The 26,809-nt window shown below is 35.3% G+C and overlaps 3 protein-coding genes across 3 annotated transcripts; 2 read left to right on the top strand and 1 right to left on the bottom strand.

Moving 5' to 3' along the window:
* The first annotated feature begins 141 nt into the window (after positions 1-141).
* LOC138308563 (solute carrier family 13 member 2-like) lies at positions 142-12,736 on the top strand. The gene is made up of 9 exons (XM_069249610.1): positions 142-283; positions 664-745; positions 975-1,112; positions 3,638-3,769; positions 4,538-4,621; positions 5,367-5,477; positions 11,376-11,473; positions 11,702-11,812; positions 12,717-12,736. Exons 1-9 carry the CDS (start codon positions 142-144, stop codon positions 12,734-12,736), a joined length of 918 nt encoding a protein of 305 aa, XP_069105711.1.
* Positions 12,734-17,926, top strand: LOC138308912 (solute carrier family 13 member 2-like). The gene is made up of 3 exons (XM_069249963.1): positions 12,734-12,852; positions 13,725-13,862; positions 14,880-17,926. The coding sequence occupies exons 1-3, from the start codon at positions 12,757-12,759 to the stop codon at positions 15,030-15,032; spliced, it is 387 nt and encodes a 128-aa protein (XP_069106064.1). The 5' UTR covers positions 12,734-12,756; the 3' UTR covers positions 15,033-17,926.
* Positions 17,920-26,809, bottom strand: LOC138308911 (DBH-like monooxygenase protein 1 homolog). The gene is made up of 11 exons (XM_069249962.1): positions 26,380-26,809; positions 25,770-25,916; positions 25,164-25,343; positions 24,664-24,747; positions 24,214-24,396; positions 23,400-23,502; positions 22,737-22,903; positions 22,207-22,389; positions 21,708-21,767; positions 21,128-21,361; positions 17,920-18,219 (listed from the first exon to the last, which is right to left on the bottom strand). Exons 1-11 carry the CDS (start codon positions 26,752-26,754, stop codon positions 18,145-18,147), a joined length of 1,791 nt encoding a protein of 596 aa, XP_069106063.1. The 5' UTR covers positions 26,755-26,809; the 3' UTR covers positions 17,920-18,144.

Genomic DNA, 26,809 nt, shown 5'->3' with positions numbered 1-26,809 from the left:
TTGTTCTGGTCGCCACAAAAAGACGAAATATAATATAAAGTGTTAAATGTTTTCAGATTATGACTATTTCACTGCATAATGTTCAAAGAAATATAGTATAGAAGTCATTCGGACTTTAACTCAATATTTTCCTTTAGAATGATGCTCGGTCTGATGCTACCCACGTGGTTCCTGTCAATGTGGATCAGTAACACAGCAGCGACATCTATGATGCTCCCAGTTCTGATTGCAGTCTCCGAGCAGACGACAACAATGGACGACGAAACTGAATCTGACGAATCAAGTACATGAGTTAATATATTTTGCATTTACACATTGTTTAATGGTAATTGTTTAGCCCCCAAATGAAATTGTGGGGACGTTTTGGCTTTAGTTTGTTTCTTCTCATTTCCTGCTTCTCCTTCCAACCTGTTGTAACATAGATACACTGGTAAACTGCATAACTGTAATAATTGGCATGGTAAGCAAAACACGTTAGTATACAGCAGTCATCTTTGCAGGCAACCCCGAAACAAAGCTTATATTATAACTATAGTCTGTTTCACATATGTAGCTCCAGTACATATATCTATATGTACATGTATAGCTCTACACAACCTTCCAGAAAAAATCGAATTAACTATTCAATGTTATTACAAAAAAAAATGTTTTGTTTCGTTTTAGTTAATCACGAAAACAATAATGATACACGAGAGATTCAAGTAAAGACAATAGAAAGTGGGAGCCCAAAGACACTCGTACAAGGGTATGGCATAAACTGGTCATTTCTCATGCTTGTTTCTCCATTCAATAACTAATGGCCTGTCCAATTTGGATAGCAGGTTTGAGGTTTCATAAGACCTTTATAGCGGTTGTAGGTATTAGTTTTAGGTCACCTGAAGTCCCAAGAACAAATACAAGTTATAAAAACAAATATATGAATATTAAGCATTATACAAATATGTATAACTTTATTTTGCTTCTTTTATCTATAGACGAAATTTAGTTCGACATGACAGTAAACACCTGAACAAAGGATTTGCTCTTGGCGTGGCGTACGCTGCCAATATTGGAGGAATAGCCACGCTTAACGGCAATCTCGCTACCCTAGTGTTTCAGGCGCATGTTGACAAGTAAGTTACAAAAATTGGAAATTCAAAATCAAAATGATGGTCTATAATGAATATGTTAAAATATGTAAAAGATAAATAAACAATACCATTGGATTATAGAGGTTCCCCAACAAGTGACTGTTGTTTATCATGTTTATTAAACTCGAAATTGAATGAAAGTCAAGGTCATTTATTTGAACAAACCTGGTAGCTCTTCATCCCAGCATGTCAGAGTCCCAATATTAGATCTCTAGGCCTCCTAGTTATTCTCAAAAAGTCGTTTACAGATTTAAGCCTATTTGACCCCTTGACCTTGAGTGAAGGTCAATGTCATCCATTTGAGCAAACATTGTAGCCCTTCATCCCAGCATGCTGCAGGTCTAATATGAGCATCCTAGACCTCACGGTTCTGGAGTAGAAGTTGTTTAAAGATCTTAGCCTATTTGACCCCTGTGACATTGAATGAAGGTCAAGGTCTTTCATTCGAACAAACTTGGTAGCCCTTCATCCCAGCATGCTACAGGCTTCGAAATTCAATAAAATGTTCCGAGTAAATAAATCTGGTAATTAAGATAAAAGTTGATGTTAAAAATTATTTTTGAGAAAAAATTAAAACAAGAAATGACAAAAACACCGTTTATTTAATGTTTTTAATCATTAAAAACTGGGAAAGGACACGATTCAATAAGTCACATTATGCTGAAAATACTGCAAGTGCAGAAGCCTACCCTCTTTCTATTACCTTTCGAACGTCATTGGAGACTAGATCCTTTCCAACACAATGGAAACATGCATTAGTTATGCCTTCATTATTATGTACCATTGGTAAAGTATTTGAAAGACTAGTTGCAAATTATTAACGTAATTATTTGTAAGATAATTTGCTTATTTATAAATATCAGCTGGTTTTCAACCTGGCCATTCTACTACTCATTAACTTATAGATTTTTTTTCAAAATATATGTGATTATTTGTCAAAACAAAGAAAACCAACCTGTTAAGTGTTCTGTGATATGTCTAAGGCGTTCGACAGAGTATGACACAAGGGATTGGAAACACAATTAACTAGCTATGGTAAATCGGGAAAATTATTGATACAGTTAGCTGATTATATTAAGAAAAGGTCCCAACAAATATGTCTGGGGAATGCTTAATCTAATGTTATAATTACGAAGGCAGAGGGGGACTCAAGGGTCTGTCCTAGGTCCCCTTTCATTCATTCTTTGTATTAATGATATTACTGATAATTTAGACAGTCTATTTAAGCTTTTCGCTCATGACACTTCTCTTCTATGCACTGATGATAAATTCCCACAAATAATAGAAAAAAAAATAATGATCTCTCGAATATCCAGTCTTGGGCTGGTAAATGGTTAGTGAAGTTTAATCTAGTAAAAACACAGGTTATCCTCATTTCGAATATTGACATTAACTATGTAATTGGTATTGTTTTTAATAATGTAGATATCGACTTTGTTGATAGTCACCGACATCTCGGGGTTTATATTGATTTCAATTGTAAATGGGGCAGACATATAGACCATATCAGTAAAACTGTCACGAAACAATTTGAAGTTCATTCTCTCCAGACATACGTTAACCAAAGTTTATAATACTTTTATTATTTCTATATTGGAATATTGTTGTGAGCTATGGGACGGGTGTACGGTCGCTGAAGCTGAAATCTTAAAAAAAAAATACAATTAGAGTCAGGTCGCATTGTTATGGTATTACCATCGTTCTCAAGCAGAAATTCTATTTATTGTGAAACTGGATGGAAGCCCTTGTCTAACAGACGGTCTCGCAGAAAAATCTAGATTCTAATTATTTGTAAAGCTTGATATGATTTAAAGTTGATTTATGAAGTGATAATTTGTAGAAAAATTAAGATTTACACAATCAAAATTACAAAACATTTTGGTATTTTAAGATATTATACATTGTTTTGCATTTGATGTTGCTTCACCCACATGTCCTGTTCTAATATTTTATTTGTGATTATAGAGCGCATTTAAATTGAAGAGAGTAAATGAAATGGGATTCTATAATTGTGTGGTTTGAGAATTACCAGATTATAGGGGTTATTTGTTACAAACCTAGTTCAATTATTTGCAGGGCTATTCTAATATTTGATACAACACTTCACACTACTCGAAATTGACCTTCATGATGATTAACGCTTATAATTGCAAAACTCATCACTTTCACGTGTATATATAAAAATTTAAGTTTAATTTGGGTAGATGACTTATTTATGTATCGTTTTAATCACATTGATGCCTAATACACACAGTACTTCATTGTTCGTGGAAAAGGTCCAACTTTGATATGCTATTCTCTGAAATAGATTTTATGCAGTGAGGTGCTAATCAATACATAATCTTACCTTTTGTATAATGTTTAACATCTCTCATTGAAAAGAACATTTTTCATGCGGACGTGAATTCGTTGACTTCGGTTTAAAAACGCAAACCACGAAAATTAAACCCCCACGAAAATTAATGATTTCACAGTATATCAATCTGGTAATCCTTTTACGTTTTCAGACGTTACCAAGACTATGGGGCTTCTTACTCTGGCATCACCTACGGCAGCTGGATGGGATTCGCTTTTCCTCTTTCTATCCTGATGTTGATTCTGGCTTGGTTATGGCTCCAAGTTGTGTTTACCAGGTGCAGGTATGTATAAATATTAAAATCATGGTGAAATCTCATAACAACATATAGTGTAATATAAGACCTTTGACATCCCGAAAATTACTTAAAAAACAATACTTCCCCCCCACAACCCACACCCATTCCCACCAAAAATATTGCATTTTCATTGAGTTATCTTCTTTTTGGATGGAACAAAAATGCACTTTATTGTCCTATTCTATTCTATCTAAACTGCCAATGTTGGGGCCCTGATGTCAACCTCCATACAAAAAGTATCCCCAAAGGAGGTCTCTCAATCATCACAAACAAGCATTAATCACCACTTGAATACATAAACAATTCTAAATTACCTTTATTTTTATTTATCTACTTATCGGAGCAGTGGCTTCACGATTTATACTAGTCCATCTTCGATTTCCAGGAATTACAATCACTTATTACTACACCCCTATACTATGTCATAATGTAACAAAACTGAAAGCATTTCCGGAGAAAAAAAGACCAATCACAGGCCTACCGAATTTTCCTTTGAAGATGTACAGAGAGACCAAACAACCTTCTCATCCGATGTCGCATACATAACCTTCAATTTCGCTGTGACATATATAAGGAGAGTAGAGATCGTAAGTGATCATAACCCTTTGAAGTTTAGCTACAATGGTGTTGCTCAAAAGTCACCCAGAAGGATAATGGCGTAAGGTATAATAGGGCGGATACGTATAATCCTTCTACTAGAATTCGCTTCTATCCTTGTGTCTGACTACAAAATATTCAACCTTTTCATTCTAGTTGCTGTAAAACATCTGATAAAGAAAGACAAGATCGGATGATGACGTTTGTAAAACAGGAGTACAAAAAACTTGGAAATGTGAGGTAATGCTTATTTAAGATAACGAAATGCTTGCTTCCTATTTCCTATTGTTGTGTCACTGACGTTCTTCGTTCGTCATTGACAACGTACGTCATTGACAAGATACGTCATTGACAACATACATCATCGACAACATACATCATTGACAAGATACGTCATTGACAACATACATCATTGACAACGTACGTCATTGACAACATACATCATTGACAACCTACGTCATTGACAACGTACGTCATTGACAACATACATCACTGACAACCTACGTCATTGACAACGTACGTCATTGACAACATACATCATTGGCAACCTACGTCATTGACAACCTACGTAACATATGTCACCAGGTTATACAAACTCAAGATTCGAATGACAAATTAAGTGCATTTGTCAGCGGATGACGTTTTAGGTGATATCTATGTTCAATAATGTAAATATTTTCTGTAATGGTCTCTTTTCATTCTGACCTTGATGTTGTCATTTGGTATTCTTCATATTACTGTTTGCGAGTAAAAAAATCACGATTTATTTTTACGAAATTATCTGTTGGGAATTATTTTCGCGAATGCTTTTGAAGCCTTTGAAAGCGATTTTGAAATGCAAAATTATATGCTTTGTGACGCTTATGTTGTTAAATCCAAAATTCTATATTCATTTGATTTTTACCGAATAGGTGGAATCTTGATATTTGTGTTTTTTATATTGATTATCTTATCGGTTTATTTTATCATAATCTAAATATTTAAGGTTTGGAGAGATTGAAGTAATGGTGATTTTTGTCGGGCTAGCCTTGATGTTCTTGTTACGCAATATACCTGGTGTTGGAGGCTGGGGTGATGCTTTCTTGGACGTTGACGGGTGAGTATATGCTCTGCTCTTTTGTATCTATAAACAGGCTTACTACTTCTAACGAATACGTGTTTGTTATGCTTGCTCGTTCAAAATACATATGCAAGACTGTAAACAAGGATTTTGGGTGCTATTTATTTTAACCTTCAGCGCAGAGACATTTTAGCGTCAAATTAAAACGTCCGCTAAAACACTATGCTTCAATATGTCTTGAGACAACTTTGGTCAAATTCCTTATAATGGGATAGATATATTGACGGATGCGACAGATGCTGTTTTTATGTTGTTTGTTTTTGATTTAGGAGAAGTATAGTGACGGATGCCACAGTTGCTGTTATTATGTGGTTTGTTTTTTAAAATAGGAGATGTACAGTGACTGATGTCACAGCGGCTATTTTTATGGTTCTTTTAGTATATGAGATGTGCAATGACGGATGCCACAGTTGCTGTTTTTATGTTTTTTGTTTTTCTTATATAGGCGATGTACAGTGACTGATGTCACAGCGACTGTTTATATGTGGTTTGTTTTTTATATAGGAGAAGTAAAGTGACGGATGTCACAGCTGATGTTTTTATGTTGTTTGTTTTTTATATAGGAGAAGTACAGTGACGAATGCCACAGTTGCTGTTTTTATGTTTTTTTGTTTTTCTTATATAGGCGATGTACAGTGACTGATGTCACAGCTGATGTGTTTATGTTGTTTGTTTTTCTTATATAGGAGAAGTACAGTGACGAATGCCACAGCTGCTGTGTTTATGTTGTTTTATTTTTTTTTATATAGGCGATGTACAGTGACTGATGTCACAGCGGCTGTTTTTATGTGGTTTGTTTTTTATAGAGGAGAAGTACAGGACGGATGTCACTGCTGATGTTTTTATGTTGTTTGTTTTTTATATAGGAGAAGTACAGTGACGAATGCCACAGCTGCTGTTTTTTTATGTTTTTTTTAATATATGAGATGTACAACGACGGATGCCACAGTTGCTGTTTTTATGTTGTTTGTTTTTTATATAGGAGATGCACAGTCACGGATGTCACAGTTGCTGTTTTTTATGTTTTTTAAGCATTGATGTCAGAGTGTACATATATGTACATTGTCGGCTGGCTGCCAGAGTGTACATATATGTCCATTTCAAGTAATCCCGTGTGCGTGGCGTATAGCTCGCTTGATTTTCAACAGACTATCGTTATTGGTCTCCAATGAACCTAGAATCACGACTCCATCATATATACAGCGAAAATATTTCATTTTGAAATAATTCATGGTACACAGTGACTTTTTAATGTCCCACTTTGTCAAAAAAAAAACACATTTTAACACATGACGTAAAGATTAGGATATATGACGTACGGAACAATATGATGAACAAGGCAATGGTTTTTGAGAAACCCATTTACTTTTCAGCAGAGGATAATTTGTTAAAAATAGCAGAAGTCTTTTGGATTACAGTGATAATGTCATTACGATAGAATATTATAGAAGAAATACACAGCGTATTTGCGGGTTTTAACTCTGCTGCGATAGGAAACGGTCGCAAAATAATGACGTTATTGAAGCGGTTGTTCTAAAATGTATCATTGTATTGGGCCAAATTATGTTTCTCATCAAAATAAGATACAGTAGAAACACAAAATGAAAAGAAAAAACTCAGTGCAATTACAAGGTTACTTTGGGTAAGAGGGATCTAATTACTGACGTCTGTATATCGTAAATCGTAAGATGTTGCACAGCGTTACAACTTCGGTACTTTATATAACTTTTTTATCTCAATTAATGTAGTCACTCCGCCGATTAGCACGTAACTACGTAATTTAGATGAGTGACACCATATACGAAACATGTTGATATGGAATATTATTTAGAAAACGATTCTGATATGGAATTTGATATATCAAACGAAGATAATTAATGCTATAGGCGAGGACCGCCAGATCTCGAGGACAATGGACGAGATCTTCGTGACGTATACACTTATGTGAGTTTGTGAAAGACATAAGGTTCATCGACTCGCCAGATATCAAATCGGATTCTATTGACTACTTTAACCTGTTTTCAGTTCCCGGAACGGAAACTCATTTAAATGAGGTTATGTCCAAGATATTAACATATACAAAAGGAAGTATTTTGATCAAGACAACACCGTGCTATGGATTAAATGCATGAATGGCAGGATACAAATCCAGATAAAGTGACATGTGTATGGCTGTATCTCTTCGTCGTGACCGTCAAAAATGCATATTATCTTATTGAACATGTCCGATGATATGGTTTTTATACCATAATAATAATATTAACTGGAACAGGTAGTAGAACTATAGGTAGGCACATTAACATGTAGATAAATATCTGCTACCCAAGACACCAATTCCCCCAACAAATATTGTAGATTCAGGATATACAATATTGGTTTGTTTATTTTTACGTCCTATTAACAGCCAGGGTCATGTAAGGACGTACCAGGTTTGTTGATGGAGGAAAGCCGGAGTACCGGAGAAAAACCACCGGCCAGCGGTCAGTACCTGGCAACTGCCCCACATGGGATTCGAACCCGCTTCCCAGAGGTGGAGGGCTTGTGGTAATATGTCGGGACATCTTAACCATATACAAATAATATTGGGCTACGTAGGTAACTTTTGTAAACAAGCCAATATGTAAAAACAATTATTATGATTATAGTGTAAATAGTTCATCTAGATCTACATACCTTTCACTGATAGCAATATCCGGTGTAAGAATATGCATACACATCGTGTAAAACACCCCTTTCCCGTTCCACAATTACACAACGGAAGCAGTATATTGTATCATACAATGTAGCACCACACTAGCAGACTTCAAGGCAGATATCCCTATAAAAGTCCTTGAATCCTTTACAACGATTCGCTAGCCATAAGATTTCTTGTTTTCTACATTTTTTCTTCTTTTCTATCTAGTTTTTTTTCTTCATTCTATCACGTTCAACAAAAACCCTTACTGTGTATAACCCCCCTCATCATTTACCAGACTCAAATATCCGTCGATATTGACGGATGGAAAACAATAGCAGTCATACCGATTCATTTCAATTTCTTTATTTCCAACTGCATTATTCAGCATATAGGATTAATGAAGAATAAAAAATCTGGCTTTATTCAATCGGACTTTCAAAATGGGTTATGAAATGTAGCCCGGGATTTGACAATCGACGAAAGTATTGTGAGTTTCAAAAGTAGTGTTGAACTATACGGATTTCCTAACTGTAAATTGGCAAAAAATGTAAAATAGAAATGAAATAAAGACGATAGAACATTTTGATCAGAGGGATATGAGAATTATTAATTGATACAGTATTATAAATTTGGACATTTATATATCCTAGCCTTCAAAGACCAGTTTTAGTCGTGGTTGGGGATATATAAAAGTAGGTAAACATCATACCCTACATGGCCGGATACACAGCGTGTAGAACGCCTAAAAAATCTAAAATGGTCCAAAAATATTTTAAGAAATACAACTAATTCTTAGATTCATATGATTCTGGCGAGAGCATTTTCAATTTAGAATCATTATCCATCACTGTACATTTGAGAATAAATAAAAACCGTACAATATGGTCAGACAAGCCTAGATTCCATTATTTATTTTAACACAGTGTAGTCTAACCACGAAAATACTCATAGGTTAAATCTAAGCGCGTTTGTTAACTTAATTTTAATGTATCCATGCTCATTAGAAAACGCGAGTTTGTTTTGCATAAATGAGAATTATCGTTTTCTATTATAGGAAGACAAAAATACAAAGATTTGACTCGTTTTGGCCAAGTCGGAAACAGGCTATCATACAGCTGTATGTATTTCTCTCAAAACACTTGGAACCTACATATACAGTGCAGAAATATATACATGTAATGGTCCTCGTTATTGTGACCGGAAAACTGACAATTTGTTTCCGATGGGCTCCCCACGGTAAATCTTTGAAACTACAAATTACTGTTTCAATAAAAAATAAAAGATTTGATACAAATGTATTCAAAAAGTTAAGAATTATATAGTGTAATGATACAAAATATTGGTTTACACATATTTACGAATATGACGTGACAAGGAGAATCAAAAGATCAATAAATTATTATCGTATTTTTATTCATCGACAAATCGTCATTATTACTTGCGACATAAAAAAAAAGAAAAGAAGCTCAATACCCCTGTTGTAAATCTCAATATAAAGTATATGTAAGTGGTAATAATGGGGTTTATTTTAGGCCTAAGATCCAAAAGAAATTTTGTCAGATAGGCCTAAGTCAAAGAAGAATATGGTGCTCTTTTCGTGATGCCGGACTGTGTGTTAAATGTGTGTTAAGTGTGTTTCAGGAAAAAATGTTTAGGAAATAGCTCTCTTCGCGAAACTTCAAGCGTGCTTAACCACTGGGATCTGAGAATAAGTTACACATTATGTAATCATGGACCCACCTACCCTCTAGATGAAAAAACGATAAAAATCATACATGGTAGAATATACATTCATTTTTGATTTTTTTTTAATGATTTTTACCGTTTTTTATCTAGACCTCTAAAACGTCTAAAATGGTGTTAGGACACTCTGGTGGGTCAATGAATTCTCAGATCCCTGTGTGCTTAACAAGAATAATAAATAATGCACATTGTACAGTTCCATCTCTTCTCTCTTTTATTGTAAAATATCATCGAGGTTGATGACGTAAATGATTGGGATCGTCAATACTAAACTGGTACTGCACCTGCAGCTGCATGTACATATACAACGTCGCGAACTTGACGTTACGTCATTAGTTCTGGCAGTGACGTCACATATTTCAAACAGAGTTCTGGCAGCAAGAGGGTTAAACATTGATGTCACTATTTTTTTTAATTTTATCGGGGTATGAAAAAGTTTGCAAATAATTTTTTTTTCATAACCCGATGAAATCAAAAAATAGTGACATCAATACTTATAATCAATTTTATACTCTATTTGATAAAATGAAGTATGTTTAAATGTAACATTATAGTGGTTTTTTTAAGGGATTCTTTTTTCCGAATCAATACGCAACGTCAATGTCTCTATTGTGACGTCACGATAACGTCTGGATTTCGCGCCATTCTCGGATTTTTTTTTCATAGTGGTATGCAAAAAATATTGGCCAATCAGAAAGCCAAATTTGGTATGAAAACAAAGAAAAAATAATTATTTCAATAATTGAGATGTACAGTGACGGATGACACAGCTGCTGTTTTTATGTTGTTTGTTTTTCTTATATAGGAGATGTACAGTGACTGATGACACAGCTGCTGTTTTTATGTTGTTTGTTTTTTTATATAGGAGAAGTATAGTGACGGATGCCACAGCTGCTGTTTGTATGTTGTTTGTTTTTTTATATAGGAGAAGTATAGTGACGGATGCCACAGCTGTTGTTTTATGTTGTTTGCTTTTTGATATAGGAGAAGTATAGTAACGGATGCCACAGCTGCCGTTTTTATGTTGTTTGTTTTTTGATATAGGAGAAGTATAGTGACGGATGCCACAGCTGCTGTTTTATGTTGTTTGTTTTTTAATATATGAGAAGTATAGTGACGGATGCCACAGCTGCTGTTTTTATGTTGTTTGTTTTTTGATATAGGAGAAGTATAGTGACGGATGCCACAGCTGCTGTTTTATGTTGTTTGTTTTTTAATATATGAGAAGTATAGTGACGGATGCCACAGCTGCTGTTTTAATGTTGTTTGTTTTTTATATAGGAGATGTTAAGAGATGGACGACACAGCTGCAGTTTTTATGTTTGTTTTTCTTATATAGGAGATGTACAGTGACTGATGCCACAGCGGCTGTTTTTATGTTGATTTTTAATACAGGAGATGTACAGTGACGGATGCCACAGCTATTGTTTTATGTTGTTTGTTTTTTAATATAGGGAAAGTACAGTGACAGATACCACAGTTGCTGTTTTGATGGCGACAGTGTTGTTTATACTGCCAAACAAGCTGCCAAGCAAGTGGAATCCTCTGACAGGTAAAACCCTTTATTTTTTTATGAAGTTTAGCTAAATTTTGATTCTTGATTATTATCTCAGTATCATTTAAAACGTTTTCATCAGTGAAACGAAGAATGAAAAACTGTATGAAACTTTTCTTAACGATTCTTTGAACAAACAAAAAGGTAAACTTCTAAACTATCATATAGCGACACTAATATCTCGTTCGATGCAATTAATTGCATATATTTTAAATTTTGTTCTAGACCTAAGCGGCCCTGTTTATACTCCCATTCTCACCTGGCCGGTTGCAGAGAAGAAGATAGCTTGGGGTGTGATATTGTTGGTCGGCGGAGGATTTGCGCTGGCTGATGCCAGTAATGTAAGCAAAGCATTTATAATTATTTATATAATTCATGCACATTGTATATGCGGATTTCAGATTTGCTAAGTTTGCGTATCCATCCAAACGCAAGAAATTTATCGAAATCATCCGTGCGTTCCATTTGCAGATTAGTACCAGCTGTATCGATACGAATCTGTTGTATCTCAAATGGAACGCGCCGTATCAGCAGATCTGTACCGGTACAAGTGGTGCGTTTTCAGAAGGGTACCACTTGGATCCAAGATGGCGGACTCAAGATTTTTCATTTATGATCAAAATGTTTTCTTTGTTGAAAACAAGACGGGATATTTATATTAGATGAAATAACATGAATTATTTTTTTCAATGTATGCCAAAACCATTTAGGTATTACTTTTATATCAATTTTATTGTAAACAACGAAAATTCTTGGGTTTTATATTCGAAGCGTATCTTTCATATGGGTGCCAAAATCATTGAAAAATCCAAACGCGTTCCATGATTTTATATATCACAACCTGTCGTGTGAATGACGATTTCAAATGCTATCAATAGGATTCGCGAAAATGAAACTCCCGCGAAAGAATAAATCGCGAAATATTACACCTACGAAAAAAACAAAACAGTGTACGTAACAAACGTAAATAGCTACTACATTTATCTTGTCAATGTATATTTAATCTGTCTTCCCCGAATATGGTCTTTGGATGTGCCATTAAAAGCAATAAAACATGCATTCTGCATAATTTGTAATGCGCAAATCACAGAGCGCAAAAATCTTGAAACCTTACAAAAAAATTGATCTTCATGTGTTTTGCTTTATGCCTTATATTACATAGTAGCATTACGTAACAAAGAGCTCTTCATTGGAAATTAATAAAACAAAAGTGTTGTATTTGATTTCGTTTGTTATACAGACTTCCGGTTTGAATACTAAAAGATCTTGACTCCTGGCTCATGAACCTTGTTCTGTGTCTTATCGTGACTGTCTTCACAGAGATCAAAAGTAACGCAACCACATCCAGCCTCCTGATCCCGATTATGTTTGAACTGGTACGTAAATACTGTGTACATGCATCAATCTCAAAAAAAATTCAGCAAAAAATATTGAAGTTTTTAATGCTGAAATAGAACAAATTTTAAACTAGGTCACTATGACCTACTCTTTGAATTTTTCATCAATTTTCTTAATTGAACTTCACAAATCTAAGATTTGCTAGTAACAGCTGCAAAACATTATTATTATTCTAACATTTAATTAATTAGGACTTCAACAATGAAAATGTGCCAAAATGTTCGCGCAGTAACGCGAAAAGTTTCACGTAATATTCCCAAAGTATCGCGTAGTAAGGCTAAAAGTTTTGCGTAATAATGCGAAAGTTTCGAGTAATAACACCAAAGTTTTGCGTAATAACGCGATAGTTTAGCGAAATTACGCTAAAGTTTCACATAAGTACGCGAAAGTATCGCGTTATTACGCGAAATTATTTTTCTTCTACTCACCGCGGAATTATATCGTCTTAAAAATCTTCATTAAGTTGGATTTAAAATTTCGAAATCATTATTTGATCTGAATTGGTTTTGATGTCATTAAAACAGTTAACTTATTTACATACATTGTATGTATACGGAATCATTATCCTTCTTGCTTAGGTAAAGTGTTCTGTTTCTTTTTGGATTCGACTTTTCATGTTTTATGCCTATGAACATTCAATGCTGGTCCTTTTTCGTAATCCAGTGATAGTTGAGATCATGGTATTAAAACAATGTTATTTTTGTCGTTGATGCAACAGAAAGCGTTCATTCTTCCGTATCAACCGGGTTTTTTTGTCTTGAACTTAATTACAGAAAAGTGCCAAATAATTTCTCCATGGCTTTGCATTTTTCAGTCCTTTAGCAATAGAAAAATCCTATCTTTTTTCTAGGCTTTGACAGTAGGAATTCATCCCCTGTACCTGATGATACCGACCTGCATCGCCTGCTCATTTTCCTTCATGTTACCCGTAGCTTGTCCTCCTAACGCCATTGTATTCTCAACCGGAACTGTAAGGATACTGGATATGGTAAGGGAGATATAGTATACCTTTAAGAAAAAGAAAGCCTGAACTAAAGATAGCAAATTATACCCATACAAAAAATGTTCCGGAAAGTTTCAGAAACATTACACTTTTATTAGTTCATTTTCTGCAACAAAATGAAACAGTCTCTTATATACGGCTTTTGCATGAGTCAAACATGTTTTAACCTAATTATATTTTGTACATTATCGGACAAAGATATCTGTACTTCTGGTGAGAGTTAAAGTTTTCGGTCTTTTCCAGAGCAAGACCGCTTGCATACGTCGAATATATTCACGTCAGAAACCGTAACTTGCAAACCGTCATATTCAGTCCAATTGGACATTCTATATCACCTTTGACATTGAGCTTGGGCTTCACGCGCGTGCTGAACTTTGACTTACATATGACAAACGTAACTACGAAACGTCTATCCGAACTCTTCTGAGAACGGGTTATGAACTTTCCGAATCCGTTCGGCAAAAATCGTAATTTCTATGGCGACCAGTCTAAAATGAAGCCATGTTTACAAGTATCGACTTTCAACAACTGCTGTACCAAAGATTTTAAGAAATCATTATAAATATTTTTTGGAATTATATAAATATTTTTTGGAATTACTGAATTTCAATCTCATCTACAAATTCATGTACTAACATGTCGGGGTCGAAACAAACTTGAATCTTTGTTGATATTTACGTATAGAATGGTTTTAAGTGTTATTGTAAAGGACTTTAGATTAAATTCACAGGTTTTTTGCGGTTTTCTATACGGAACATATTCACGGATGTTAAATTTTTCAGTTCATCGATTCCTAGAATTCTTAAAATAAATAATTGTTTGTAGGTACGCCAATGATTTTCTGATTATTTCGCTTGTGTTTGTTATTCGTGGATTTCAGTGAAACGCGAATATATGGAAAATAAACAACCCGCGAAATTTACTCGGTTTACAGTTTAACGATATTTATTTTCAATAACCCGCACATACGCAGTTGATTATCATATCCGGTGTTTTTTTCAGGCCATGACGGGATCAGTGATAAACCTAGTGGCGGTTGGAGTTCTAACGTTAGCCATCAATACTTGGGGCACACTAATTTTCAATCTGGACACTATTCCGGAAATATTTGTTAATTCTACCGTGGAATCGGCGTGTCCAATTTTAGAAATCTAGTCAATATCGACGGCTTTTCTTAAACATACGAAGATGTCTGGTGTTCGATCATCCTCGATACTCCAGGGGTTCCGATCACCTACGATCTCTACACTCCATGGACTATCTAATAGTAAAACTGGAGGCAACAGAACAAACTAGGTATTCAGTCCTTTGATGCACATTAAAAGAACCGTATAACGGTACACTGTGGTCAAATGTGTGGCTTTGATGTTAGGCGTCGCTCTCTCATGTTGTCTTCAAGGAAAATATTTGCATGCCTGTAATTGGACAAAAGTTTTCCGCTGAGCTGCCTTCAATTTTACTATGAGATAGTCCAGAGGTGTAGAGATCGTAAGTGATCGGAACCCCTGGAGTATTGAGGATGGTGTTCAAACTGTTGTAATATAATGTTTGTGAATATGTTTTGGTGGTGACTTGTAGTATACTGAATTTGTTTGTAGTTGACTAAAATAGGGTTGAAATTCACAATAATTGGTTTAGATGCAATCCTATTTGCAATCATATTTCAATGCAGCACAACCAGTCGAAATAATCTAAAATATCATCCTTATTTATGATGTACAAATACAAAAAATGGCGATCCCTCTGTATGAATTTTACAACTAATAGAATGTTTCGGTCTAGCTGGTATAGAACGTAAGATATTGGTCGTAGAAGGTGGTTTTTGACGACGGCAATTTTGAAAAACAGTATGGCGGCCGCCAGGGGCCCTGGTGTTTTAGGTCCATGTTTTCTTGAAACCGTTTGCAAAGATTCATGCTCTCTTCAAACTTAGAGCAATTTGCCGAAAAATCGACCTTAGCCGCTGATTTCACCACTCGTACATGGAAACGAAATTGAAAGTTTGTCTATATTTTGATAAATACTAGTTGTCTGATAATATCTGACAATCAAATATTCTGCAATGAATTTTAAACAAGCCGCCAACACAAAGAAAAGTACATGTATATCCTATGGCATTGTTAGTCGAAATCCCGAAAAATAATCCTTTTTATTTATAATTTTTATGTTCTAAGCATTTGATCGACTTTGGGAACTTAAGGAACAATACAATGCAAACCAGGTTTATACAGTCAATAAAAGAAAGTGACGTAACGAATCACTTTTAGTACCGGCCAAAGACATTTACAGCGTTATTTAGCCTTACCCAGCCTTGCGTGAGAGAAACAGAATGAAAACAAAAACCATGAAATATTAGCCTGAGTGTCTGTGCTCTCTATCTGCTATACCCCAGATAGGCGTTCACGTATGACACAGGAAAGTCACCACGTGCACAGAAATTGGACAGTGTTCTAGCGGAAGACTATTTTGAACAGCGAAACAAGTCTATCGTATCAATACCAATATGATAATAAACACACTTCTATGTAACAAAGAACACAATTAATAAAGTTGAAAGTCATTTCACATTTGAAGTCCTGATGAAGTAAAGGAAAATATTTATAACAAGGTCAATAGTCAAAAGATAATGAGCGAAAATGCACTTGTTACCGAGGATAATTTCATACTGGAAATTAAGGTTAGGAAGTAGTTAGCGAGCAATAAATGTCTAACAGACATATTTCTATTTTTTTACTTAGTATTAACTTGAATATAATAAGGTCACGTCAACACGAAAAAGTATATAGGAAAACTTACAGATAATTGACATGTAAAGTTCAAGTACACTGAATTATTGAGACATATTTGAATACGAGAGATTTTGCACGTAGACATTTTGTCAAAGTGAATAAAGAATGCGTTGTTTATGAATAAATAACGTGTATAGCAAACACAAAGTAGCAGAAAAATATAACAATATATGTAAGAAGTGATAAGTGAAAAAGAGTTGAAATCAACTAAGTAGCTCTCATTGTATTTATGCGATGTATTTGGTTAAAATATTCGAACGCAAACTTTACCAAAACAAATCATAAAATAAAAAACCATCATATTGGGACATTGAAAATCATTTTTTTTACCTCGGGATAAGATTTTTAAGCCGTCAAACACTCGGCAAAGCCTTGTGTTCGACAACTTAAGACTCTGACCCTCGTGTTGAGATTCTCATTTCTCACGCCAATGGCGATGAAAGATAATATATTTACAGTTTGTACTGACATGGACTCAATAACCATGCTTTCTTTTATAATCATTATCAGTGTATAATGTTAGCACAGCACGTGCAGCATTTCTATTATTACGTGAATAGTCGATGGCGTAGAAACGTGGGGTCATGGCCCTACTTTTGGCGGGAACATGTGAATGACTCGATTCCAATCAGTTGTTCAATCGAATTCGTTGACGATGACGGGAGAGAAAAAATATCGGTATTTTAATAAAACATATGCAACTGCCGCGGGAAAAAATGATATTCATTTACTTGAAAAACTGTAAATATAAGGAATAAATGTTTATTTTGTTGAGTTTATGAGGGTATAATGATAATGAAGCCTGTGTAAATTTTATGTAAGCCGGCTTCGCTGGGGTTACATAATTTACACGTGCTCCATTATCATCGCCGGGGTTACATAATTTACACGTGCTCCATTATCATCGCCGGGGTTACATAATTTACACGTGCTCCATTATCATCGCCGGGGTTACATAATTTACACGTGCTCCATTATCATTATACCCTTATAACCTCAACAAAATAAACCTATTCCTTAAATTAGCACATATACCACAGAGGTAGTAAAGCGGCAAAATGTTGAATGGTTTTCATATTCTGAAATGTAATTCATCCATCGATCCAAAAAAAGTACGCAACATAAACTCTTAAATGAGAACAACTACTAAAGTCTGAAATGAATGTAAGAACATACCAGATACATTGCTCAAGTATGTGTCATGTATTCAGGCTTGATAGAATTCTTTGTTTAAAAAAGTGAGAAAGCCAATATTTTTTTTAATTCTGTCCTTTATTACGAAAGTACAAATAAATATCCGTTCAATTTCGAAAACCAAATACCAAAGCTTAAATTTGCATTATGCTGTAAATACACATGTTAAACTATACTAATTACATCATTGTAACATTATCGATTTCCACCGGGTTTCCTTGTCTCACCACTAAGTATGTTTATTTTTTTTAATAATGAGGGAACTATGACTGGCGATATGATGTTCATGTTGGACAATTTCCTCTTGGTTCTTGGTAGGTCTGTGTAGGTGGGACTATTTTCCTAGTAATTCTCTGTACCTGGAATAATATCAAGTGAAAAATATTAAGATTACATTGACCAAAAGGAACAAATATCTATATATTCATATTAAATAACTGAGTCATATAAGAATAACGACAATAAAGATTAAAAACAGAATATAAGTATTCGGTTTTTTTGTAACCACAAACATTTACAAGAAAATTACTACGTTCTCTCTGCATAAAATGTTGACTAAAGCAAGGTAAGATGCTACTGATACCAACTGTGAAGTTTCGAAAAAAATGTAAAAATGTTAAAAATTATTTATGTGGCTCACGATAAAAACAAACCAAAACAATAGGAGGAAGTTCATGGAACCTCTCGATTTCCGGAAAAGATCATGTAACGCGATCGACGTAGACTATAGGCCTCTACACGAAGCACTTCGGTAATTGTCGTATCTCGATCGACCTCCCACGAAAAAAACAGGGACATGTTATAGCAACTGTACACAATGTGTAGGCCTTTACACAGGGGCATGACACGAATTTCTAACCAACAGTATAGATATGTATAATAGAATCAATTATTTCTCTTTAAGGTAAGATATGCGTCACTGATGTGTAGAGCCCACTTCAGATTAAAAAAAAATATTTCCATTTTCTTCTACCGTAGAGATCATACCTTTGATACTGTAATAAATATATTACTGTTGGTTAGATATTTGTGCCAGTTCCCTGTGGAGCTATATACGAAGCTCCGGTAATTGTATTTTTTGTGATTGCGACTGTTTCAAGATATGTTTACAAGACGATTTTTGACCGTTTGATATCATAGGTTTATCAGCACGGAATAATGTCATAATACACGTCTTTCATCTTTATTCTAGGTCATTGGTATTATGTTCGGTCATAGTAAATGTTTGTGATTACAAAAATAATGAAAGTTCCGTATATTGGGCCTTAAATTGCTTCTCCTATTTTGAATTCAAATTTTGAAATTACAAAAAAAAAAAAAAAAAAAAAATAATAATAAATAGATAAATAAAAAACTAAGAAAAAGGAATGAATAAATTTATGATAAATATTTTTTAAAATTTTTTTTAGAAAACACCAATAAAAATAAATTTAAAAAATATAAATAAATAACATATTAGATCAATAAACAAGGTAAGTTTTCAATTATTTGTGAATCTCACTATAATCATTCTAGTATTTACAATGTCAAAATAAGCACTATGAAACCTTAATTGCCAATCCAACAGTTAAACACAAGTGTCGAAAGGTAAAACTGAAATTCTAAGAATATCAAATAATGCAATTATAATAGTAAACAAGAGGCCCAGAGGGCCTGTATCGCTCACCTGGTTTGTAATGCCAAGTAATGTTCTGAATACAGGTTCATTGTTTCTTTTCTGAAGGAATTTTAATATTAACCTCTAAATCCCCTATTGGGCCCCACCCCTCCCGCCCCCAGGGGGTCAGAGCCAAAATTTATACAAGTTCTGTTTCCCTTCCCCCAAGGATGTTTATGGCCAAATTTGGTCACAATCCAAGCAAAACTCTAGGACAAGAAGTGATTTATAGGATTTACCTCTATTTCCCCTATTGGGCCCCATCCGTCCTACCCTCGGGGGGCCAGAGTCAAAATTTATACAAGTTCTGTTCCCCTTCCCCAAGGATGTTTGTGGCCAAATTTGGTTACAATCCATGCCGAACTCTATGACTAGTAGCGATTTAAAGGATTTACCTCTATTTCCCCTATTGGGCCCCGCCCCTCCTGCCCCCGGGGGGTCAGAGCCAAAATTTATACAAGTTCTGTTCCCCCTCCCCCAAGGATGTTTGTGGCCAAATTTGGTTACAATCCATTCAGAACTCTATGACTAGTAGCGATTTAAAGGATTTACCTCTATTACCCCTATTGGGCCCCGCCCCTCCTGCCCCCGGGGGACCAGAGCCAAAATTTATACAAGTTCTGTTCCCCTTCCCCCAAGGATGTTTGTGGCCAAATTTGGTTACAATTCATGTAGAGCTCTAGGACAAGTAGAGATTTAAAGGATTTACCTCTATTTCCCCTATTGGGCCCCGCCCCTCCTGCCCCCGTGGGGGTCAGAGCCAAAATTTATACAAGGTCTGTTTCCCCTCCCCCAAGGATGTTGTGGCCAAATTTGGTTACATTCCATTCAAAACTCTATGACTAGTAGCGATTTAAAGGATTTACCTCTATTACCCCTATTGGGCCCCGCCCCTCCTGCCCCCGGGGGACCAGAGCCAAAATTTATACAAGTTCTGTTCCCCTTCCCCCAAGGATGTTTGTGGCCATATTTGGTTACATTCCATTCAGAACTCTATGACTAGTAGCGATTTAAAGGATTTACCTCTATTTCCCCTATTGGGCCCCGCCCCTCCTGCCCCCGGGAGACCAGAGTCAAAATTTACACAAGTTCTGTTCCCCTTCCCCCAATGATGTTTGTGGCTAATTTTGGTTACAATCCATGCAGAACTCTAGGACAAGTAGCGATTTAAAGGATATACCTCTATTACCCCTATTGGGCCCCGCCCCTCCTGCCCCTGGGGGACCAGAGCCAAAATTTATACAAGTTCTGTTTCCCCTCCCCTAAGGATGTTTGTGGTCAAATTTGGTTACAATCCTTGCAGAACTCTAGGACAAGTAGCGATTTATAGGATTTACCTCTATTTCCCCTATTTGGCCCCGCCCCTCCTGCCCCGGGGGGGACAGAGCCAAAATTTATACAAGTTCTGTTCCCCCTCCCCCAAGGATGTTTGTGGCCAAATTTGGTTACAATCCATGCAGAACTCTATGACAAGTAGCGATTTAAAGGAAATGTTGACGGACGGACGGACGGACGGACGGACGGACGGACGGACGACGGACGCCGCGCCATGACATAAGCTCACCGGCCCTTCGGGCCAGGTGAGCGAAAAACGACACTATATTCCGTACTTTCATGCCGCCAGCATGGCAGTGCATTTGATGATTGGTGTTGTCAACTATGGATTTGAAGCGTCTCCTGACCGAGGGCTGTGTCCAGTCCCACGCCCCTATAGCCTTGACAGCATCCATCAGGGACGTGGAGACATTCTCATACAGCGGTTTGCTGGTACAGCCGTTCATCTTCATCGGTGGGTAGAATAACAGCATACTAATGCACATCTCTTCTTGTGTGGAAATACCGCCCTGTATAAGACAGTGGTGCGTTCGTTTGTCATCAATTCAGTCTTTGTATAATATAGAGTTAACTCCCATGCGGGTTAGGTATTCCTTGTGAAGTCATTGTTTAGTGAGCAACACTCACGTCGTTTTCTCAGAAAAGTATAAAGTTAAAAATAGTTTGACTCTTAACATTTTTTGCTCTGATATAATTTTTGGGATGTTTAACCATCATAAAACTTGTTTTAGAGTTACTTTGTAAGATTAAAATCAGTCTTGGATAAGGTAAGTTTTGACATGAATGGGTAAACTCGCAACATTTTTTTTTATTTTGAAAGTTCTGTGAATACATTGTTTTGGGAAGTCTACTTACATAAGTAGGTTTGGTTTTTAAACGTGAGTCGTATGTGCAGTCCACGGCGACACTATCGCCCTGTAACAAAATAAAAAAAATGATTTAAACATATTTTATTGTGATATTTTATTGCAATGTGTTTGGGCATAAGTTTTCCAATTTAAAAAAAAAACTCTCTCTAACTACAGAAAGTAGTATTATTGTTTTTAGAAAGGATATATTATGCCATCTTGTTTCAAATAAGATTACTAAAATGTACATGTATCACGAATTCTTATTTCATTTTATATTTTTTTATTTATATACAATGTATTGTTATTGAGCTGTTCATAAAAGTTCACATACATCATACTATCATGCAATTTCTCAGGTATACGATAAATAAATAAATTGAGTGTGTAGAATATAGTATCACATATAGTAAAGTTTTATGGTCTTTTTGGGTATAAACAATCAAAGTTAATCGGTCCTATCAAAAAATAACTATTACAGTCTGACAAATTTTAATATGTTTTACCTTTTGTAGATGAATTTCGTGTGTTCTAGCCCTGATATCCTGGAAATCAAAGTCGTAATGTTTGTCGTCGGCGAACGGCTCCAGTTCCGTCCCGTTACGAAAGTGACGTGTTTTGATAGCGGTTCCTAATAAGTGCGCATGTTGGAAAACCGCAAACACATTAACGCCGGTTTCCGGTAATGCCTAAAGGATAATAAACATGTGTGATAATAAATTTTCATTTGTAGGCGAATAATTTTTCAGGTTTATTTGGTTATTTCTGATGTGAAAAGCTGTATTCTGGGAAATAGTACGCACTATACAACTAAAAACGAACTGAAAAAAGTTTAAATGTCTTTTTATTCATAAAATCATATCTGGATTGTTTACCACCGTGATAAGCTATAATCGACCGGATAGGAAGAGGCGAGGATAGTTTATAGATAAAACACTAAGTTTGGTGTATCTTGGAAATTTGGTACAATGAACACTTTTGTTTTTTTACGATTTTTACGTGATAATAGATACAAAATAGTAAATCATTTTCTTACACTCTGAAAGCATTCCTCTGGGCAGTAAGATTTTGTAACGAATGCCTTCTCGTATGGCGGAATAATTTGTGTGGGGTATACGTCAGCTCCAGCGTAGATCATCCCGGCATCATGCTGACGTAGTTGTGACGTGTACGATATTATAATACCTGAGCTGTCAACAATATCTGAAATTCCGGAAAATAATACAGATAAAAAGACATGTTAGAATGAAGATACAGATTTTAACCTTTTGACAGGTTAATCTTTCATTTCTAATTTCACAAAAGTTTAAAATGACAGGAGTTTTTTTGAATAGACACGTATGGCTAAAATCACACTTTATTCATAGTATATGATATTTACATCTGAAGTTGATTACATAAATCATCTACATGTGGATTCCTTCAGGGGAAATAACTCTATAATATTTTAAGATATATTTTGTTGATATTTTCTAATATTTTTGTTTTCTATTATTTTTTGCAAACTTTGATATTGGATACTTTGATAGGATGACTTCCAAACTGACGAAAAGCAGAAGACAAATAACAAACTGGTTTCGGTCTCAGTTACCTCCCTTGCATACGTGCACAGTGAGCGTGACACCGCTTGGTGGACAGTAGAGAACTTTGGGAGGGAACCCGTCTACTCTATTGCACAAGATTTGATTTGACCTCTTACCTGTTTTATGTGTTGGGTTGTCATAGTGGGTTTCCATAACAAAGAACTTGGGATCGCCATGGTCACCCAATGGAATGCCCGTGTGTTCCGGGAGATAGTAAGTCTATGGATAAAATACAGATACAGTATTTGATAAAAATGGACTCATTTCCGTTGATAAAAAATATAACGATTGGCTCATTTTCATTGGTAGTGAATATAACGATTGGCTCATTGCCAATGATAAAATATAACAATTGACACATTATAATTGATAAAAAGATATAGCGATTAACTCGTTATCATAAAATGATATAACTATTGACTCATTTTCTTTGATAAAAATATAATGATTCATTCATTGCTATTGATGAAAATATAACGATTGACTCATTGCCAATGATAAGACATATAACGATTTACACATTGCCATTGACAAAAAAACCCAACAACTTGAATAACGATTGATTCCCTACTTTTGATAAAAAATATAACATTTCATGTTGAATCTTGCAATAATTATGCCGGCGATATTTTGCATCAAAGGTTACATAGGGTTAGAATTTTCACGCTACATAAATGACATTAATGCAACAAGCGTATGTTTAAAAAATGCAAATGCTACTAGAAAAATAAAAACAACAGAATACAAGGGTGTATATTCTGTATTGGCATATTGCAGAGTTTTCTGCCCTTGCGGTTAGGTATTGATTGTGACGTCGTGTGTTTGGAGGCGTAACGCCATACGTTTTAGAGAAAACGATGTGACTTCCGTTCACAAAATAATGACGTCACAATTGATATCTGAAAGGGCGATTACTCTGTATATACTTACCCCTCCACCGACAGCCCAGACGAGGAAAATACTCCGCAGGCCAGTTAGTGCGTCTGGTGTGTTTTTTCCCATCGTGCAGTCGAAATTAAGATTATCATACTGGGGATCAATTTCTCTATTGTAGAAATACAGAACAATGTGATGCACATGCTTCTCATTGCCCTTCTGCACGTACGGCTCATACTGTAATATATTATATTAATAAAATATAATGTTAACTTAATAAATTGTAAAAATAAAATATAAAAATCTCGTAAATCACTCGTGAAGTATTATAATTATAAATTAGCAATTAAGACTACTATTTATTTCACAGATATTATCGAAACAATAAGTTATAATAATCACGAAAAGTTTATCTCAACGGATCGCATAATATTCTAATTTTGGTATTTTGATACTTCTCGATTTATTACCGGAGACATCAAATTTCAGAGAGTCGATACTTACCTTGAACATGTGGTGTTTTGTTGGAAGGTCAGGGAGCCTGTAGGTGGAACAGTGGTATGTAGTGCCTGCAGCTGGGACGTGGTACTGGAAAATAATCACATAATCGAAAACCTAAAATTGTTATATGTGCCATATTTTTCATACTCACAAACCAAAAAAAAAGAGTTTTAAAGTGTTAATTATCGTCAAAAAATACCAATATTTTGAAATTTAAAATACTTATAATACATAGGTAATTTACATGTACATATAAGAGTTGAAAATGAAGTTTGGCATTTTTATTTTTTTTTAAATCTCCCTTCAAATTTAAATATATTTCATAATATTATATTATAACAAACAGTAAGACATTTATGTGTTCCCTAGCGCTTTCTCAGCTATTTCTCATCGGGAGATTTTATATACATGTATATTTTAGGTACCTTTGATATCTTTGTAATTTGTAAGAGCAGACATTTAAAAGAGTTTGATTTTGGAAGGCTTAACAGATTTATTCTTACATTGCTCTTCAGGAATCCGAATGTCTGAACATCAGAAGGAACTGTAATTGCGGAAGCGGAAGTGGCAGATAGTAGCAGCAGCGCACGTGATCCTCTACGAGCCAGACCGTGCCACGGAAGTGACGTCACATGAGCTGGATCATCAGGATGGTAGGAAAAAATAACTCTTATGGTATCATCCTGTTTTTTGTAAAAAAAAACCCAGCTATTATTAATGATATACCAAAGTTTGACGTAATAAATAGTGGAAACAATACGTTTCTGATATATATGGTCTGGGAAATATTAATTGTTACATACTCTAGTATCTGTAATTAAATATGTATAAATGTTGTCATTATTGTAATATAATCAAAATATTTTCTTTTTCGGATATCAAGCGTGAGATAGTGTTGCTTTAAGTAGAGAATATCTCGAGAACGATTTATGAAATGCTTTCCCTTTTCAAATCTCAATAGAATGCCTAACTAAATTGCATTGTCAATTTTATGTTAGTTTTGATTATCAAAGCATTTTTGTTTTGTTTTGAAAATAATTTAAAAAAAACTAGACATCTTTAATGATTAAATAGGCTATAACATTGTGTCTATAGAATGAAATTCTCACCGTTATCTTGAAATCATCATCGTCACAAGTATCAAGCTTCCGAGTGAATCTGAGTACTGTTCCGAAGTCGTTTTCCTCCCCGTGTAGTAAGACCCAGTCCTGTGAGTCATCCTCCTGAGGCATGGCGTGTGCAGTCGTATGGCAGTCCTAATGCAATAGAGACAATATCAGTATAAGTTGCTAAATATATTCTGTATATGCATACAACAGAGTTATTGGTCTTACAGCTAGGTATTTATTCTGACGTCATGTGTTTGCGAAAGGTACGTATTATTTATAGGAGAAAACACATGATTTGCACCCACATAATAATGACGTCACAATGGGAGCTTACTCTCTTATATGCAAAGACAGAATAGATAAAATAAGACTTTTTATAAGGTTTTTTAGAAAGCATGTCCGGAGTTTCAAGCTTAGTAAAACTATATACCATTAAAGCACAAATATAAATTATTCTTGCAATTTAAGGGACTGACTCAAAGAATTGACCGCATTTATCCCTGGGAGGTGGGATCAAACTGTAGACTAGTCAAGCATAATGGGTAACTTGTGCGTTTTGCATAATTCCAGAGAGGGATAGCCGCGGATTATTTGCAATAATAATAAATACCTTAAAGTGCGTTACTCCGTCTTTCACCCATCCGACCACAACATCACCTGGAAACATCTGCCCATTTCCTGAAATTCCAAACCCAACATATCCTCTGGTTTTAACGTGAGTCTCGAATGTAACATGGGTCTGGTTAGCTTCCCAGAACAACCAGTAGGCTCCGTCTTTATCCAGGTTCGACTCATGGGCAAACTTTCGGGTTGGCATCGGCTTCTGTAGCTGGAAAGGGCGACCAGTTGTCGACGCGGCGTCGCTGGTGGTTGTTACCTTGTCAACGGCAGCGACATGGCTGACTGCAGCAGCTTCTGTCGTGTCGGTAACTTCACAACCTGCGAGACAAAAACTCACACACAGGAATATAAATACTGTAAACATAGTCAAATTTGTGTGCTTATGTTTATTGGAAAAGTAATCTGGTACTTGAATTGTG

This window comes from Argopecten irradians, chromosome 15 (assembly GCF_041381155.1).
Source record: "Argopecten irradians isolate NY chromosome 15, Ai_NY, whole genome shotgun sequence".
Classification (NCBI taxonomy): Eukaryota; Metazoa; Mollusca; class Bivalvia; order Pectinida; family Pectinidae; genus Argopecten; species Argopecten irradians.
Note: the sequence above shows the minus strand (reverse complement) of the source record. Positions and strands in the feature narration are given on the sequence as shown.

Excerpts from the sequence above, each read along its gene's own strand:
- LOC138308563 (XM_069249610.1), top strand. The coding sequence starts at position 142 with ATGCTCGGTCTGATGCTACCCACGTGGTTCCTGTCAATGTGGATCAGT. Across the intron at positions 4,622-5,366 it reads AAAAAACTTGGAAATGTGAG|GTTTGGAGAGATTGAAGTAA; the intron begins GTAATGCTTATT and ends TAAATATTTAAG. Across the intron at positions 5,478-11,375 it reads GCTTTCTTGGACGTTGACGG|GGAAAGTACAGTGACAGATA; the intron begins GTGAGTATATGC and ends TTTTTAATATAG.
- LOC138308912 (XM_069249963.1), top strand. The coding sequence starts at position 12,757 with ATGAACCTTGTTCTGTGTCTTATCGTGACTGTCTTCACAGAGATCAAA. Across the intron at positions 12,853-13,724 it reads TCCCGATTATGTTTGAACTG|GCTTTGACAGTAGGAATTCA; the intron begins GTACGTAAATAC and ends TCTTTTTTCTAG. Across the intron at positions 13,863-14,879 it reads CTGTAAGGATACTGGATATG|GCCATGACGGGATCAGTGAT; the intron begins GTAAGGGAGATA and ends TGTTTTTTTCAG.
- LOC138308911 (XM_069249962.1), bottom strand. The coding sequence starts at position 26,754 with ATGTTTACAGTATTTATATTCCTGTGTGTGAGTTTTTGTCTCGCAGGT. Across the intron at positions 25,917-26,379 it reads ACGGAGTAACGCACTTTAAG|GACTGCCATACGACTGCACA; the intron begins GTATTTATTATT and ends CTATTGCATTAG. Across the intron at positions 21,768-22,206 it reads ACGAAATTCATCTACAAAAG|GGCGATAGTGTCGCCGTGGA; the intron begins GTAAAACATATT and ends ATTTTGTTACAG.